The sequence below is a fragment of the Aspergillus versicolor genome (assembly GCF_001890125.1).
Source record: "Aspergillus versicolor CBS 583.65 unplaced genomic scaffold ASPVEscaffold_11, whole genome shotgun sequence".
NCBI lineage: Eukaryota > Fungi > Ascomycota > Eurotiomycetes > Eurotiales > Aspergillaceae > Aspergillus > Aspergillus versicolor.
Window position 1 is genome coordinate 412729 of NW_024467534.1, and position 17033 is coordinate 429761.

At 51.3% G+C, this 17033-nt stretch overlaps 9 protein-coding genes across 9 annotated transcripts; 4 read left to right on the plus strand and 5 right to left on the minus strand.

Annotated features, from left to right (window-relative positions):
• Positions 1-404: 404 nt before the first annotated feature.
• On the plus strand, positions 405-2033 carry ASPVEDRAFT_87909 (uncharacterized protein; the record flags this gene model as incomplete). Its single annotated transcript, XM_040818197.1, has 3 exons — positions 405-1079; positions 1139-1273; positions 1326-2033. 3 exons carry the CDS (start codon positions 405-407, stop codon positions 2031-2033), a joined length of 1518 nt encoding a protein of 505 aa, XP_040672374.1.
• A 94-nt stretch (positions 2034-2127) lies between these two features.
• Positions 2128-4265, minus strand: ASPVEDRAFT_330270 (uncharacterized protein). The gene is made up of 10 exons (XM_040810676.1): positions 3870-4265; positions 3807-3820; positions 3682-3754; positions 3305-3636; positions 3112-3255; positions 2851-3065; positions 2604-2801; positions 2526-2553; positions 2363-2478; positions 2128-2309 (listed from the first exon to the last, which is right to left on the minus strand). Exons 1-10 carry the CDS (start codon positions 4028-4030, stop codon positions 2223-2225), a joined length of 1368 nt encoding a protein of 455 aa, XP_040672375.1. The 5' UTR covers positions 4031-4265; the 3' UTR covers positions 2128-2222.
• Positions 4266-4666: 401 nt separating this feature from the next.
• Positions 4667-5948, minus strand: ASPVEDRAFT_45964 (uncharacterized protein). Its single transcript, XM_040813435.1, has 2 exons — positions 5491-5948; positions 4667-5399 (listed from the first exon to the last, which is right to left on the minus strand). The coding sequence occupies exons 1-2, from the start codon at positions 5839-5841 to the stop codon at positions 4941-4943; spliced, it is 810 nt and encodes a 269-aa protein (XP_040672376.1). The 5' UTR covers positions 5842-5948; the 3' UTR covers positions 4667-4940.
• A 773-nt stretch (positions 5949-6721) lies between these two features.
• ASPVEDRAFT_140116 (uncharacterized protein) lies at positions 6722-8873 on the minus strand (the record flags this gene model as incomplete). The annotated part of the gene is made up of 7 exons (XM_040807630.1): positions 6722-7060; positions 7126-7464; positions 7516-7783; positions 7831-7924; positions 7971-8323; positions 8371-8434; positions 8480-8873. 7 exons carry the CDS (start codon positions 8871-8873, stop codon positions 6722-6724), a joined length of 1851 nt encoding a protein of 616 aa, XP_040672377.1.
• A 700-nt stretch (positions 8874-9573) lies between these two features.
• ASPVEDRAFT_330413 (uncharacterized protein) lies at positions 9574-10494 on the plus strand. Its single transcript, XM_040810678.1, has one exon. It carries the CDS (start codon positions 9673-9675, stop codon positions 10195-10197), a length of 525 nt encoding a protein of 174 aa, XP_040672378.1. The 5' UTR covers positions 9574-9672; the 3' UTR covers positions 10198-10494.
• On the minus strand, positions 10050-11098 carry ASPVEDRAFT_330425 (uncharacterized protein). Its single transcript, XM_040810679.1, has 2 exons — positions 10763-11098; positions 10050-10688 (listed from the first exon to the last, which is right to left on the minus strand). Exons 1-2 carry the CDS (start codon positions 10790-10792, stop codon positions 10191-10193), a joined length of 528 nt encoding a protein of 175 aa, XP_040672379.1. The 5' UTR covers positions 10793-11098; the 3' UTR covers positions 10050-10190.
• Positions 11099-12870: 1772 nt separating this feature from the next.
• ASPVEDRAFT_87914 (uncharacterized protein) lies at positions 12871-13328 on the minus strand (the record flags this gene model as incomplete). Its single annotated transcript, XM_040818198.1, has 3 exons — positions 12871-13049; positions 13101-13229; positions 13277-13328. The coding sequence occupies 3 exons, from the start codon at positions 13326-13328 to the stop codon at positions 12871-12873; spliced, it is 360 nt and encodes a 119-aa protein (XP_040672380.1).
• Positions 13329-14046: 718 nt separating this feature from the next.
• Positions 14047-14685, plus strand: ASPVEDRAFT_330455 (nuclear transport factor 2 family protein). The gene has a single exon (XM_040810680.1). It carries the CDS (start codon positions 14178-14180, stop codon positions 14571-14573), a length of 396 nt encoding a protein of 131 aa, XP_040672381.1. The 5' UTR covers positions 14047-14177; the 3' UTR covers positions 14574-14685.
• Positions 14686-15383: 698 nt separating this feature from the next.
• On the plus strand, positions 15384-16605 carry ASPVEDRAFT_140627 (uncharacterized protein; the record flags this gene model as incomplete). Its single annotated transcript, XM_040807671.1, has 2 exons — positions 15384-16075; positions 16131-16605. The coding sequence occupies 2 exons, from the start codon at positions 15384-15386 to the stop codon at positions 16603-16605; spliced, it is 1167 nt and encodes a 388-aa protein (XP_040672382.1).
• Between the last annotated feature and the right edge of the window lie 428 nt (positions 16606-17033).

The window sequence follows — 17033 nt, forward strand, 5'->3', positions numbered from 1 at the left end:
CAGAGCCTGCCCTTTTTAACGTGAATGAAAAACATTTAACAATGGCCGCACAGCATTATTGCACACTCGTTTACCATATCCCATCGAGTGGAGCCTTGCCAGTCGGGCCAGTTTGGAATTACGGTTCGGGTAGTATCCAGTTGCTGCTATTGTGTATTGTTTCATCCCTCCAGAATTCCGGCACTGTCACATCCCAGCATACAGTATCAACAGGATAACTATCACAATACCATCACCATGAACTACATAGCATCGTCCACGAGGAGGGGCTCGCTTGGCTCCTTAGTCAGCAGCAAAGACTCCAAATCGCAATCGCAAAATCTCGAAATGAACCACCACAACATCCATCCCACCAAGAGTTGAATAGAATATGCTCCTAGTCACCACCCGCAAGCAGCCCGCCAATGCGCCCCAGCCAGTCGTCCAGAAAGCCGCGCTGTCGCGCCAAAAACGGGCCTGCGTTCGTGTTTGTTGATGCCCTCAATGACCGATCGGGACGACCACAGGATGAGGTCTCCAGAGCCCAAATCAGACGACAGGCTGCGCGGTCGGGGCGGAAAAGTCAGCGTTTACAGAGTGCAGGCTCCAAGGATGGCAGTGAAGAGTTAGGGCTGGAGTCAGAGCCCGCGTTGCTCCAGGTTGTCCAAGCCCGAGACAGCCTAATCCTCTCGACGCAGCCCTCATTCTCCGGCTACGAGGCATTGCGGGTAAAATACAACTTCGACATCACGTACCTAACCAGTTTCACAGACGTGGACCTAGGGAAAACCGCGTCGCTGTTCTTACATGAACAGGGAGACGGACAGGCAACGCACCTCACCCGCCTCCTGCAGCAGCAGTCCTCCTCGTCATTTCTGAGCTACCTGCCAAGTCGCTACGGGGCGAGTGCAGTTCTCGACGACGCGATGCACTGTCTCGCCGCGCGAGCGGGTCAGATATTCGGGTTTAATGTCACGGCGGGGACAATTTCTGCGCTGTACGCTCGCGCATTGAAGAGCTTGCAGGGCGCGCTTACTGATACCGGGCTGTGTTTGGGCGCTGATGTTTACTGTGCGACTCGCCTGTTGACGCTGTATGAGGTGAGTCGAAGTACTCTTTTGACCTATTTCGCGCTGTGGTTGTAATGTTGCTGGAGTAGTTGATCGGTCTGCCTGAAGCGAACCACTGGGTTCTGCATAACCGGGGAGGGATTAAGCTGGTTGAGCTTCGAGGGCCGGATAACCATACGACCAGGTTTGACTGGATGTTGTTAAAGAGCCAGGGGCCTTCCATTGTGAGATTCAAACCAGTGCCCACTGGAAAGTAGGCGGCTGACGCCTGCACAGCTAGTAGACGAACTATACAGAAGGAAAACTTCCATCTTCGAAGCCCCAGCCTGGCAGAACCTCTTCAGCCATGCATCCCGCAGCGAAACAGACCCAGATATGCGTCTATGGTGGGAGATCTTCGGCAGTATCAGTTTCGTCACCGGCATCATGAAAAGCATGTTCGACCTCTTCCAGAACTCAACCACAGACGGCCATGCCTATACACAAGAATACTACAACCTTAAGGCCCAGACACTGGGCCGTGCACAGGAAATCCACGATAGATTACATGAGATACACACTCGATCCCAGCAAGCAGGTTCACCATCACTACGCGACCTCCCCGTCACACCGGAATCACCAGACCGCATCAGACTCCGCGGGTTCTTTCTCTACAGCCTCATGCAAATATGCCGCGCCCTGGCAACCATATCAGATAGTCCCGCGTCGCGCGCAACAGCAGAAGAAGAGGCGCAGGCTCTAGCGGCACAGGCACTCCTTATTCAGTATGCGACGACGGACCTGGATCCGGCGATGTCGTGGCACTTTGGGCAGAGGAATGCGCTTGCGGAGTCGGTTGTTGGGAGTCGGGCGGAGTGGATTTCGGAAGACAGCTTGAAGGATTTGAAGGAGGATGGTGAGCGAGAACGGTTCCTTGGGGCGCGGTGGTTGGCTTGGTATGAGTCTTGGATTAATCAGTATCTTTCTGTAGCGTTGGAGATGTAGCTTTTTCTTTTGGCTAAAGGATTACTCTGAGTAGCATTTGGGATAATTGTAGACCGAGTATATTGAGATAATGTACAGATAGATATACTCATACTGACCCCAGCTACAGCAGCATAAGTCTTGATACTACCACACTAAACTGATAGCTATAACACTCCAGACAAAGCCAACATCCTTTCCTGTTTACCACTATGAGGCGTTATTCGCACACGAGAAACTGGCAGTACTCGAGTCCTCGTGCAGTGCTCTTCCAGATACATATAGACCTAATCCACACTGTAGTATATCCATGTTAGCGAAGCAAGATAACGGTTGTGAAGGGAACTCACAATAACGGCAGCAATAACGATCATAAAGATATTGAGCAAGGTCAAGAAAGTCTTCATCGGTGTGGAGAAGAAGCGGCCTTTGTTGAGGTAGAGCCAGAACATGCCAGTGAATCCGTCTGCAGCTGTTAGTTCTTGCATGGAATAAATATAGAAAAGGACATACAGGTAAACCAGCTAGCGAATATGGAAGCCTAGAAACATCCGTCAGTCATGTCCCGGGTTATAGGTATTGGCAGCGTACAATCAAACTCAGGAGGTTATTAAACACAGGAATAGCAGATGCAATGATCCAAGCCAGCACCCACGTGCAAAAGGTAATAAGAAGCCAGGAGCCGACGGCAACGAAGTCCTTCTTATGCATGCGGTCTGTTTTCCGGAAGAGACGGACGTAGATGTACTTGCTAGCGACGTGGCCGTTAACAACGCCGCCAATGATGATCTATGCCCTTTATCAGCTTAATGTATTTCGAACGTCACAGGATGCATACCGTTGGGAGCGCAATTCCGTAGGCAATCTTTCCAATGATAGGGCTGGCTGAGCCCAGTGCAGGCGAAGTAACCCCTGGTCCTGCGTAGCAGTAGATGACGACGGCACTGACAATATACAGGATTGTGTCCGTGCCCTGGAGGAGGAAGAGGGATTTGGGGTACTCTCTTGGGTCCTTCAGCTCGGAGATGAAACTGAAGAATGCGACATGGCCACCTAGATTGTGTAAGCTTAATCTAAGTTATAGGATAGCATGGCTTACAGAACGAAAAGACGATGTTGCATACACCGAGGAAAGCGTGGTAGAGGTTTGTCTCTTCTACGGCTTTCGGTGTGCCATCGAATGGGCGTTCCACGCCGACTGCAATCATGACAATCAAGACAGACGAGAAGACACTCAAAAACGCTACTCTAGTTAGCCCGTCCCCACAATAGCAATATAAGCAGGTACTCACAAATAACAGAGAGGTACGAGACATTAGCAGACGATCGCGGCAAGCACAGCACGTAGGAGATAACCAGGCCAACAACCCCAAAGACAAGCGAGCACGTTCCATGATCGGTGAGCGTGTTCATTGCAACAGTGAAGGTGAGCAGATGGCTTCCCATGATAAAGATAATGAGAATCAACTGGCCCATTCCGAGGAACTCGCGGCCGAATTTGCCAGCCAGCACTTCTCCGGCATCAGCCATGCTCTGGACATGGGGGTATGCCCAACGGAACTGTCCAATCACATAACCAGTGTAGGTAGACATGATCCCGATTGCCGCGAGGATGATAACAGCCCTGAAACTTAGCCAACGGTCAATGACATGGTAGGGAGTGACTCACGGAACAAGGCCCAGGGTAGCTACCACCGACGGCAATGAGAGAATACCAATTGACACGGTTTCAGCAACCATGACTGCGGATGTTAGCGGCTGATTCCTTGCGGAGCCTGTACCCAAGTAACTCACGGAATCCAGCTTGCCTTGGGGTGTATTAGCAGTTGTATACACTGGGTAAACAGGGAAACATACCACCAGCTCAGCACCTTGTACTTGATCTCCGCATTCTCCTCGTCTCCAAAGACATCCTCAGGGAGAGCCTTCTTGTCGTTTACCTTCTCTTCGTCGTCAGGGTTGCGGCCGTGATCCGGCCCTGGAGCATCCTCCAGCGAGTACACCGAATGGGAGGCCATTGAGTCATGCAATAGTCTAGTGCAACTATCCTGCAATGGGATGCCGTTGTCCTAGTGAAGTTGAAGCTAGCAGCGCTGTTGGTATAGACGGCCCGGTAGTATGTAGTCGCCCGCAACAAGACCAGCAGCAATAGCAAGTTAGCAACTCACTAACAAGAAGCAGCTGCAGATGACACATCGCTACCCCGGGCTTGCGGAAATTTGCATCGAAAAGTCTGCTGTCCCCATAGTTCCACTCTTCATCCTGTTACCTAACAGAATGGATATGGCCGAGGGAAAAAATATAGAGCTGACTCAGCAAGTCAGCCAATCACATGGCGGTTAGTTTATCAATCACGTGTATATTCACGGATCCGGTGGAATCAGGGTTGATGACTAATAACCAGCACAACGATTGAATATGCAGGAATATTAAACCATTGAATAAGTAGGAATATTAAGCAATTTAAATAGAATCTAAATACAGGTAATTAGAAAATTATATCTATTTATGTCCGGACGGTGGAATGGGGTGTTCCTGGTGTTGGATGATTTGGAATGCTGTTGTCGGCGTGTATATATATTTGCTCTCGATGTATGTCCTACCTAGCCTTATAAATTTATACAATGAACTACAGAAACAACGTGATGTATTGAGAAAAGTTCAAAAGAAGTTAAGTTAATATCGTTTAAGAAGAATAAAAATATTCCAACTTCGCCCGCATCAGATTGCTCATCAGTCTGGTTACCAGAGAGGCATGTAATTGCCCATGATCCGCAGTTCCCTTGCTGGAGGAGTAAGGCTGTCTTGCTGGCGCTGCCCCTGAGCCGCATCTCCTGTCTCCCTCCATTCGATCATGCCCATCGTGTCTGTATATTCGACTCTCATTTAGTGGTCTAGAATTACTAAAATTTGTATATACGTGTCTCCTCAACGATCATCCCTCCCAGCAGGAAGCTCCAAAGGTTGCGGCCTCGGCTGCACAACATCGGCCTCATGAACAGATTTCGAATCCGCCTGGTCCATGGCCCCTCCACCAAACACGCCCAGGGGCATATTAACCCCCTGGTTCTGAATCCGCGCATATTTTGCCTTCATGCTCCGTCGCCCCCATAGAAATCCGCCCCCTGCGCCCACGATCGCAAGCACACCTAGTGGTATACCCACCCCGAGCCCGATCGCAGTCTTTGTAGACGAATCTGCCTTCCCCGAGACGGTCGCTGTTACGGTCGCGGCGGCACTGGAGCTCGCAGAAGATCCGATCGGGACTAAGGTCGGGCTGAGGGTGAACATCTTATCGTCGGTGCAGCAGGTGCTGTTGCTCCCGCAGCAATAATTCCCGTTTTCACAGTCATTCAGCTGGGATGTGTAGCTTGAATTCCCGCCGGCCTAAATATGAAGCAGGGTTCTACGGTTAGTCGGGTATGGTCTGGTATCTATGCATTTGACGCGGTAGACTACAGTAACGGAGTCAACGTACATCGTCATCAGCGCAGATGGTCTTCGGTAAACAGTTCGGCGTATCCCAGTCCTGACTTGTGCAGAGGCCCCTATACCATCCATTTCTGCCGCCCCCGTCTACATTCTCCCAGTAGCAGAGACCGTTTGGTTTGCAGATGTCCGGGTCGTGATCGTTGAGCCGGCAGCACATGGAGTCCATGCCCTCCATAGAGATGCATGGCATGAATCTGTCGTCCAAGCGCTCGGTGTTGGGGGCGTAGCAAGGGGTCGCTTCGTTGGCTTGTACGGATATTGGGAGCAGAAAGGGAAGAATCTGGAGACAAAGAAGCAATACCAGGCCCGCGCCCGGTGTGGTGATTGTTCCGGTCATGATCGAATCACGCCCAGACCACGAGCCGAGGGGTGTGTGCTCAAAAAAAGACAAGACGATCGAGGGAAGGAAATAATGTCAAGGTCGAGGCAGAGCCTCCAGATGAATTGACACTCGGAAAAAGGCTCCCCTAACCTTCCATCCCTTTGCCCGGTCCCTGTCCTACCCTGCAGACCCACAAAAACTATGTACATGCGTGCGTTCATTCGATGGGCCGTGAAATCTCCAGCACGGAGATTTGCTTCTTTTTGGCCCCATTCCTCCAGGACCACTGGGCGAGGCTGAGCTTAGCGCCGCCTTGTTGACTTGTCAGATCATCTCAGAGGAGCATCGGAGATGGCAGCGATCAGGGGCATGCATAGTGTATAATACTGGCAATATTTGCATTCAATATCATCTGAAGAGACGCGTATCTGGCATGTTACACCTGAGTAGCGTAGTTTTAGGCAGACTAACTCGTTAATTGTCGGGCTAACTGGACTATTTACTATCTAATGAATTGCAAACACTCGGAATTGAATAGGCTGCCTGTTATAACTAAGCAGTCACAAGTAAAGATACATCCTGAATTCAAGACCAATAAGCTATACAAATGAAACCAAAGGTTTTGTTGGTGTATACAAAATATCCGTGGCGATGTACAGAAAGCCTGATATTAGAATGTCAAATTACAAAAGTAAGCAAGCTAGAGCTAGGTATCTAAAGAAAATTATACAACTCCCCTGCCCAACATCTCAGGCATTACTGCATACTGCATACTGCATACCCCAAATTCCAGTCGAACAACTTAATACGTATAAGCATGAGACCCGAAAAGGATCCACCCCTTCTCCACACTCCGATCCCTACCAATCCACACCCTCCTTACCCTCAACCTCACCTAATGATGATACTCATACAGCTGTTTCTGCGGAGGCACATCAGCCCTCAGCACCCACTTCTTGAAGTACCACGGCAACATGTCCATGTAATGCTTGATATGGGTCCGGGTCGGCACAGAGAAGACCTGGTCCAGCTCCTCAAGAGACAGGGCCTTGGTCTCAGGAAGACAGAAGTAAGCCGTGACCCAGCCGAAGAAGTTCCAGGCCGCGTACCAGCCGAACGCACCCTGGGAGGTAAATGCGGCGTTCAGAGATGGCCAGGTGAGAGAGACGATGAAGTTGAAACCCCAGGTTGTGGCGGTTGCGAAGGACATGCCCATGTCGCGAATGTAGAGAGGCTAAACAATAAATATTAGTATGAGTTGAGCAGAGAGGTACTGGTAGACTTCAAGGGATGACATACGAATGCTTCTGCGGAGTAGGTAAATGGGACGGGCCCTTCTCCGGGCGAGTAGACTATCATGAAGAGGTAGATACCCGTTGCAACCATGGCGGTACGGGTCTGGAGGTCCTCGATCCAGAATGAGAAGCCGGTCCAGAAGAGGAAGATAGACATTAGAGGGAAGGTTGTGAGCAGTAGGTTGCGTCGGCCAAAGGTGTCAATCGTGTATACAGCTGGAAGAGCGAAGATCCAGTTCGTGATACCACAGCCCAGCGAGACGAGCAGGGCCGAGCGCAGGTCGAAACCGGCGTTTCTGAACATCGAGGACGAGTAGTACATGATGGCGTTGACTCCACAGAACTAGGAACTGTTAGTACTCCGTTATATGAGATATAAGGTTGGCGTAGGCACCTGTTGCATGAACATGACGAAGAAGGACGACTGTGCTGCGCGGCGGTTGCGAGGGACCGTGAACATCTCACGCCAGAGCTGCTTGCCCTCACGCATCTTCTCCTCAGCTATAAGGGCAGTGTGGATGTAGTACAGATCGCGCGCAGCCTGCAGCTTAGATGGCCGGAACTTGCACAGGGCGTCGTATGCAGCCTGGTAGCGGTTTCGGATCATGTACCATCTGGGAGACTCGGGGCAGAAGTACACCTGAGCACAGACGAGCATTGGACTGTTACAGTGTTAGCCAGTTCGAGTGGATCCATGGAATGAACTTACGGAATTGCAGTAACGCCAAACATCAGTCGCCAGTTGAGACCTGGCAAGTTGGCCGGCGAGGGGACATCCATGAAAGCAACAGATGCGATATAACCTGGTACCATTAGCACACTGCCGTATACACCTTACTAGCCACCTACCAAGCATGATTCCAAAAGCCGTCCACATCTGCCACTGCATAGCAAGGGCTCCTCGAATCGAAGCCGGGGCACATTCTGCAGCATAGACAGGGGTGGTGGTGGACTTTGCACCGACAGCCAGACCAAGCAAGAACCGGCCAAGGAACAGGTTCCACCAGGTATGCGCGGCGCACATCCAGAAAGTCGCGGCGAAGGAAACAAAGCAGGAGATGAAGATGCATCCACGACGACCAAAGTGCCGGTTAAGAGGCGCTGTCGTCCAGCATCCGATGAGACACGAGCAAAGGTAGGGAGCCCCGTTGACAAGGCCTTGGATCCATGTGTCGGTGACACCAAATTCTTCAAAGTAGTATCTGCTCGAGTTAGCATTGTCCAAATAAATGTAAGGGGATAAACCTACTCTTGCGCTCCGTTGACAGCCGTCTGATCCATTCCCTGCACAATGGCCGAACCAGCACAGAGGACTATCACTGTTAGACGTTGGTTTAGTTAAATAAAGAAATACATACTGGTCATGAAGTACATCATGAAAGGCTGCGACCAGCGGTGCGTCTTCTCGCGACGAATCAACTCCTTCTCCTCCTCAGACAGATCGTCGAGAGTCTCAAACAACTTCGGGTCCTGCGCGATGAGAGCGCCCTTCCTCAAGTCCGGCAGGATATGCTCGAGCTGCTTAGAAGCAGCAAACCGCTCGACATCATCCAGCAGCTGCTCACGAGTCAACCCAGCCAAGGGGTTGTGCAATTTCTTCGAGGCAGGGAGGGACTCTTCATCCCCCTTCACGTCGCGCGACCACTCCTTCGCAAGTTCCGCATCCTCCTTAGTGGGGCCGGTAGAGCTGGATGTCTCGACATGCTGGGTATCCTGGACCTGAGCCCCGGGGTATTCGTCCTTCTCGCCCATGGTGGTAGGTGTTGTGTATAAGACTCTGTCGACTTAGTGCGCTGCAGCCAAGTAGGTCACCACGTGAAGCGCGCAGTGTACGCAGGGGCCTGAGCAAATAAAAAGAGAGTCACACGAGAATTCTGGGTCAAGACGAGATCCCCACGGGGTGAACGGTGCCTTTTAACGTCCGCTAGCTGGGGGGTTGTAAGGGAAAAAAAAAGTCGCACGTCCCCACCATCGAGTGTCGACGAACCAAGGAGTCAAGACGACAGGGTTGCAGCGAGGCGCTATGGATATGACTTCCTCTCCGCATGTTGACTGGATGCGCCCCGGAACCGTCGCAGGTGCTGGGCGAAAAGCGCGTCATGCCTTATCGGCTGTCCACTGGGGGCTGTGCCAAGGGGCCAGGAGCGTCAGGAAAGGCAGCGGTGGGGGGCTTGGAGGGATCTCGGTCTGCAGATGAGCACCCTGCTAGCGGCACGGCACCTTTCTCGGCGGGATGCATTTGATTCAAAGGCTTTCATAGGCGGCTCGGAGCGCGTTGCCCCAGTGCAGGATCGCCGGCCGTGAGATATCAAACATGGAAAAACCGGCCGCTTCATGGCAGGTAATCGGCGCATTGTCCGAGGCCCGACACCAGATCCCGTCAGGCCTTGGTGTCATACCGGAATATACCAGAGTAGAGGGTGTACAAGAATACCGCAACCATCAACTAGTGCCAAGGTGTATATACGTAAGAGTTGTCATTGTGGCGTGATGCCGAGAGCCTGCCCATCGCAGGCGAGCAGGTGAAGGAATCCCGACTACAAACGGCACTATGGAAGAGGCCGAGAATCAGCATAACGAGCCTGAGCAGCTCAGAGCCCAGCAGTCCCAGCCCAGTGGCATCCGGATTGAGCATGTCGGGGGTCTGGGCAGTCTGGGCGCCCAGATCCACCCGCCACTCACCAGCCCCGGATTGAAGCAGAACTGGGGCAGAATGGGGCCCCAAGCCGATGACTCCAAGGCCTCTGCTCTGCCTTTCTGCTTTTTTCATGCTTTGGGTGCTGATCATGACCGGCTTCGAGCAGAGTTTGTCGCCTGGTCGCACGGTGCTGGTCCACCTCGTCTCGGCGCTGGTATCCTGATTCCTTTGCCCCAGCTTGGCCTTTTGCTGTTGAATCAACAGAACGCAAGGGAATCCTGCAGCAGTCTTTTCTCTGGGCTTTTGGGAATTTTCTGGCCACCTTCCAGAGAGATTCCATCCGTCACAGCTCCACGTGGAGCAACGAGGATGGAAATGAAACAGCAGATCCTCTATTTAATGAATCCTGTAGACTCTGAGAGAGGCAAAGTCTACTGACAACGTACGATTAAAGACTCGGAACCGGCCACGCCGAGCACGCTCCCCTGTCCTGCAAACAGGATCCGACCCCCGGCTAACGAAAACTCTCCCGACGCCCCGCTAGCCACACAGAGCCTGGTGCGACTCTGACTTCGCATTTGACGCGGTTGACTTGATCCTGCCGAGAAAGAAGCATTGGCGTGGCTGAAGCGCTTGCCGGGTTCGACCTGTTGCGGCGCGCCTGATATCAAAATGATGTCAACGGCGCGACTATGATCCAAGTTTGCAGTGGTATCGCTCCCAAATCCAACACCTGATGTCGATATGCCCGTATGGAGTGTGAGTGAAATGTGGGGGTTGCACTGCAAAGTAAGGGGCGAAACGTGGGCCCTGCTTCGACTCGTGGAGATTGACCTGGAGATGGCTGGGGTGCCCGATGGCCCTGGAATGCCCGGGGATGCACGGCCCACTGCTGTCACCCAGTGGGAGTCCTTCTTCGCCGGATTTGTCTTGTTCCTTAGCTGCTTATGCTGCGGGATACATTTTACTCTCCCTGAGTCAGGGTGAATGAGGGCCTACATACCTGTCTTTTTAACAATTCTGCACTTGCCATGATCGCTGCAGATGCCCAGCAGATCCACGGCAGGGTCCTGTGCTTGTTCACCGGCGACAATCAGGGCAAGTGTTCGAGAAGCTCAATTCTAGGCGTAATGAATACAACGTCGTCTTCTAGCGTGCCCACTTCGCGAAATTAGTTGCTTCCTTGGTCCAAATAACCTTTCCATACAGTCCAGGCCGTCTGCCAAGTGTTCTTGCAGCAGGGCGCACAGTAGCCTCTCCCAACGATCTATCATGGTACAGATGTAGCCATGATGGGCAGACTGACATCCTTGCGTCATGCATGGACTGCGAATTCCATAAAGTTAATATCAAGACTCGGCTTGAGGTTTGCAAGCCACGAGTCGATGGAGCTTCCTCGATTTTGATGCCGAGTTATTGCCGAGATAAGGGACATTTTACCTAATAGAACGGATCTCTGGTCCTGTTCTTACCCTTCTACATCGTGAACCCTTTGACTAATATTATAAAATACATAGCTATTGTGGTGTTTCTGTTACTCAACCTACAAGAGAAGGCAGGGCCATGGCTCCAACTCTTGTCTCGAACCATCTCCCACGGAATCTCGTATCCCGTATCCCCATATGTATAGCAGTGCTACCATGTACTATGTCACCAGTCTGCTAGTCTTGGTTATTAAGTGACTCTGTTCTACTATGCTATAATCTCTGTTTACTAGGGTTGATGAGTAGCGAAGCATGCCTATTGACAGTAAGAGATGGATAAATTATAAGTGATGATGAAAATTTACGGTAATAAAGCTTTTTAGACAAGGCTGGCCAGTGACAGTCTACTTTATCTTTCTGATAATGCTGTCTCAGGGAAGATGAATGCTTGACTAGAAGAAGCTGTGGGATGGACTCAGTAGAGGTCAGGTAGTAGGATATTAGGTATCTAGATATGGCGAATTTCCTGCTGCGATATACATCCTATCAGTCAGCCCTATGCTATCGATATATTTTAGATCTGCTCTCTCTGGAGAATCAGCATGAATGCGTATCGAACTGAATAAATTCCAAGCTTTGTCTCTGCAAAGTTTGCAGCTGTGGTCGGAGGCCTTGCATAACACAACCCTCAACAGCTCACTCACTACTCCAGTTCTTCACGGAATGTCTGTCTCTATCTTCCTTCATCTTCTCTCCATCTCCTCGACAGCTCTCATTTCCAGGCGCAATCCATCCCCGACCCAGACTCCCTTTACGTACATAACTTCGATGCCGCTAAAGGAAATCACGGTGCTCTAAAGGTCAGCCTTTTCCCGAGCAAGGAACCGTGGGTTCTCGATGTGTCCTCCGCCCAGTACGGCTTTCAGAACCCCCTTGGGCCCTACGCTGTATATATCGCAGACAAACGATGTATGGTACCAGCTTCACACCATACACCTTGACCCATACGATCTCGAAACAGCGATGATCCTATCTTTTGGAATATCAGCGAAAATACACCCGTATCGAGCCGAGTCGCCGATTCGCAGCATTCGTTAATACTGGCGTTGACAAGGGTATTCTAGATGGATCACCTGCCGAGTTTGAAAGGAAACTGAAAGCCTTCAAGCTGGCATTGAAGTTGCATATGTGCACATTATTAGATATATATGCTACATTGGTACTGTTTTACTTGACTCCTAATATGCAACTGCTGGCTGTCGAGGTTTAGAGATACATCTGGAAAGCGCATTCATCATGCTATCATGTCAACCGTGTAAACAGTATTTCGGTAGGCTGGGTAGCTGCCTCCTACTCCCCCGCACTCGTTGCTTCTCTATGAACTTGATCGACGTCGTGGTTTAAAGGCTGGCGCGGCCAACAGCACTCATAGCTCCTTCCTGCTTGGACGGTCGTACCTTCCACTTTATATTCAAATACATCGTGAGATATAGGAAGGTGCGATGGGATCCTTGTTCCTTCCTTGGTAATGCACAACAGTCGCTCTTTCCCTTACAGGACATAGTTCTCTTTATACGGGGAATTAATTCAGCACAGATTACATAAAGTCATATATACTGGGACAATATTATATTGTAAAAAGATAGTTATCACACAACACTAACTACTGACCAGGCGGGAAACACGACTAAGGGCGCACACAAAGGCCTTCAACACACTTGTTCTGATAGCAGCAATTCTCGTCCGCAATGCAAGGTCCCATGTCCTCTGAGCAGTTGGGCCAGTCGTCGTCCGTGCTGCGACACTTAGTCGCGGCGCAGTAGGTCGAGCAGCACAGGGGACCGGAGCCGCCGGAATCGCAGCTTCCTGGTTGGTGTTAGAAGATACTGTTGAGATATATGTGTTGTGAAGGCCTACCGTATACACCGACGCAGGTCGGGGTTGGGACGCAAGTGGTGACCACTGTTGAGACGGGGGTCGTGAATGTTTTGGTTACGCAATGCTCGGTTCCAATGCAGGCGTCGGCATCGCCGCATCCAGCCGCGGCTATACAAAGTTAGCAGTTGGCATCTGATAATGTTCCTGGTGCATACAGGCCACGGCAAGCTGGACCAGGACAGCACCGAGTGGTTTGGGCAGCAGCATATTGAGTGACAGTAGCAGGATTTGGTTAAATTGGCAAGAATATCTTAATCCAATATTAGCAAGACCTGTTCCACTGGGCAACAGGACGGACTTTATAGCATAGCAAGAAAGGCAATGATGCTGATGTCTCAGCCGCCCCAACCCTATTGGCAAGAACTTGGCAGATGATCAGATAAATACGAGAGCAGCATCATCTTGACACACAGGCAACCGCATAAGGCAGCCAAGCCTAAACAAGACCAAGGGGTCTCAAAATGAGGATCTGGTGGAATCCTGAAGAGTCCGTGGAAGGCGTTCTGAAGAATGACACTGGGTATGTGCCATGGGTGGCTGCCTTTCCAGATAGGTCGGGATTGGACGAGGACATTCCGCCTGGACTGGTTTCAGATTCCTTGCCAATCGGAGAGCTCCTTTTGCTTGAGCTGGACTCAATACGAGCAATGACGTTGCACATGGGCCTCCATGGCTGTTATCGCCGATGCTGTCTCTGGTGGCGGCCGCCGCTGCTTGGGCTCCTGAGCTTGCGCTCACTGACTGGTTACACTAAGAGCTTGCCAGATCATGCCGGCTTGTGTAACAGAGGTTGAAGGAGACAGAAACTGACTTTCCTTGACAGAGAAATGTTGGCTGTGGGGGAATACGAAGAGCTAGAGTCCCCGCATTCCACGTCGCCACGCAGCTCCAGCATTCAGATCCAAAGAAGTTAAGACTCGTTACCGGTCGCAACGGGAACCTACCGCAGGTAATTACTCGTGCAGGGCTGGGAAGCCTGCTTGGTCGAGCTGTGATTTCACATCAAACCAAATACAACGCTTCAACCTGATAGTTGAATGAAGGAAACCACTCGCCATGGATCCAGCCGAGATCAAATCCTGCGAACACAAAACATGGGACGCACTCTGCAAGTCCGGATCCTCCCTGATCCCTCTCCTGGCAGAGGACAGCATCATGCTGTTTCCTGGAGGAATGATGCTGTCCAGACATTCAACACCTAGCCTCGAATCAGTCCTAACCAGCGAGATGTTTGTTCCATGGCAGAAATACACAATATCCGAAGATAAGGTCCGCTTTCTCGATTCCCACGCCACTGCTGCCCTTATCACGTACCGCGCGGTGGCTGAACGGCCCGGGCAGGAGAAGCCGACAGTCTTCCAGGCCTTGTGCTCGAGTACGTGGCGGAAAATAACTCCGCTGGAGAAGGATGGCCGGTGGGAGATGGTATCTCACCAGCAGACCCCTATCTAAGATTGCAGGGATCACTACAGACTGGTGGAAATATCGTCGGACTGGCTTCCGTTACATGTATATCAGCAGTCACTGTCTCGAGAATTATCGATCCTACAGCAATATTCACCACGGATTCTGGCATTATTCTTGTATTCTAAAAGAGAGTAACTTGTTAGCTTTTATCATTTTACCGAAGGGATGCACATTCCGCTGAAATAACATTGTCCTGCCATTCGATGGCATGCAGCCACCGTGTCCATTCTGTGGTGACCCTTTGCGATGTTTAAGTTATATCAGATCTAACGAGCTTTTACCAACTTATCCCTTGCGCAAGGCACCGAGAACTGATAATTTTAGCACCTTTGTGGTGCATGGGATTGCTCTCCTGCTTCACTAGCCAAGTGCTCGCACCTCTGATCCACAGGTTTCTCTCTCGCCTCGCCAGTTCACTCTGCTTCTAGCAAGCTTCAAATCAAGCAATCGCCTCGGTGCAGCTTACTTGTGCCACTGGGCTGACGATACGAGATCCCCACAGTTGCCCCGTTTCAGTCTATTTTGGGAGTCTGAAAGCCCGTAACATTTCGTCAAACCTCGTATCGCCGATGATCGCGATGATCTCCATCACAATGCGAGATAATAAAAGCTACATCGCTACGATGAAGGTCCATGCGCTCGCTATTATCTTGCTCTGAATGGAAAGGAGGCAGATCGGTGCTCGTATCGCCTCGCTTAAGCCTCCAGTGCTGCTGTGTGTTCGTGTATATAAGGAAGGTCTGATTTCGCCACTTGGCAGAGGAGAATTAAATTATTCTATCCCATCAATTCAAAATGCGGTACTCCTCACTCCTTCAGGTGGCCGCGGCCCTCGTTTCCTTCTCGATTCCAGCCCTCGCAGCAGACCCTCGCTACTGCGCAGACGGCAACGTCATCGACGCAAAGGACTTCACCCTCGAAGAACAAGCCGACAACTCCCACCTCGCCGCGCTCTCCAAGCACTTTCAGGATGCCGGAAAGAACGTCAGCGTCACAGCCGTGCTCTCCTCCGCCAACCGCGCCATGACCAAGGGCTCCCCTCCCTCCGGTAATGGAGACCCCATCGAAGCCTGGGCCTGGCAGTCCGGGGACTACAAGACAACCAAGTGGATGCCGCAGGGAATCACCAGCTCGGCTGATGCGCTCGGCAAGGGGGACTGGAATGACCACGAGGCTTGGGTTGTGAGTTGGTACCAGGCAGAGGGGGATAAGAATGTCCGGCTTAGCTTTGTGGATCGCAAGACTCATGAGTATCGCCATGTTCTGCTTGTTTATCCCAGTGCCGATGATGACTTCAAGTCCATCACTGTCCATGCGGGCGGCATTATGTGGTATGGAAACGTACTGTACGTGGTTGACACGAGCAATGGCATCCGGGCTTTCGACCTGGATAACATCTGGGAGGTTGAAAGCGGAGATGGCGTTGGCAAGACGAGCGATGGCAAGTATTCAGCTGCTGGGTATAAATACGTCCTGCCTCAAGTTCGGTATGTACTTGACATCCCCAAAGTAAGAATGTGTTCATTATTCTAACAACACCAGCTGGTACAAATGGACCCCAGGCTCGGACTCCCCCTTCCGCTTCTCGTGGATCTCCCTCGACCGCAGCGACACCCCAGACACCCTCATGGTCGGCGAATTCGTGCGCGACGGCGAAGTCGACGACAACAACAACCCTGTCCCCATCCGAGTCGTCAAGTACCAGCTCGACTCGGAGACCCGTCGCCTGCGCACGAACGACAAGGGCATCGCCACAGCGAACTGGGCGCATTGCATCGACATCGTCAAGGTGCAGGGCGGCATGTCGCACGATGGGAAATTCTACTTCTCGCGCAGCAATGGTCGCAGCCCCAAGGCTGGGGATCTGTTTACCTGGGAGGAGGGCAAGACTGCGACGGAGCATGCTGGGTTCTTCATGGCTGGGAATGAGGACTTGAGCTATAACCCTGTACGCAAGGAGTATTATACCGTTACTGAGTATGATGGTGCGCGGTATATCTTGTCCTATAAGGACTAGATATGTTAAGGCCGTCCGAAGGGGGGATGACCCCCCCTTAGAGTTGCGATTGAAGAGGTAGTGTACTGTTATTGCACATAGGCAATTTATAGAATGTGTTTGTATATAATCCACCAGTCCTGGCTCGTATAAAATCTTGGTACGTCTCTGGTCAGCGCAGATCGCTACTTGCTATTCTGGGATACGAGAGCAGTCAAAGAGGACAAACATAAATATTGGATAAAGCAAAATATCTACTGTTCTCCGCATCCCCAAGTAGTGGTACATATAGGTATCCCTACAGCCTCCGCAGCACAACCCAACCCCTCAGAACGGGCTGCGGTGGCACCTCTCGGATTTCTGTCCTGGCTCAATGGACAAGTGCCTAAAAAATGACTGCAACTGGCGGGAGGAGACATCTGTAAGCTGCGAATAACCTGAAATGGCCC

Bases quoted from the DNA above. Each gene is read 5' to 3' on its own strand.
- ASPVEDRAFT_330270 (XM_040810676.1), bottom strand. From the start codon at position 4,030: ATGGCCTCCCATTCGGTGTACTCGCTGGAGGATGCTCCAGGGCCGGAT. The intron at 3,637-3,681 runs GTGAGTCACTCC...GCTAAGTTTCAG, and splicing joins GCTACCCTGGGCCTTGTTCC to GGCTGTTATCATCCTCGCGG. The intron at 2,479-2,525 runs GTATGTCCTTTT...TAACAGCTGCAG, and splicing joins ATTCGCTAGCTGGTTTACCT to ACGGATTCACTGGCATGTTC.
- ASPVEDRAFT_45964 (XM_040813435.1), bottom strand. From the start codon at position 5,841: ATGACCGGAACAATCACCACACCGGGCGCGGGCCTGGTATTGCTTCTT. The intron at 5,400-5,490 runs GTACGTTGACTC...CTTCATATTTAG, and splicing joins CCATCTGCGCTGATGACGAT to GCCGGCGGGAATTCAAGCTA.
- ASPVEDRAFT_330413 (XM_040810678.1), top strand. From the start codon at position 9,673: ATGGAAGAGGCCGAGAATCAGCATAACGAGCCTGAGCAGCTCAGAGCC.
- ASPVEDRAFT_330425 (XM_040810679.1), bottom strand. From the start codon at position 10,792: ATGGCAAGTGCAGAATTGTTAAAAAGACAG. The intron at 10,689-10,762 runs GTATGTAGGCCC...CTAAGGAACAAG, and splicing joins CAGAATTGTTAAAAAGACAG to ACAAATCCGGCGAAGAAGGA.
- ASPVEDRAFT_330455 (XM_040810680.1), top strand. From the start codon at position 14,178: ATGGATCCAGCCGAGATCAAATCCTGCGAACACAAAACATGGGACGCA.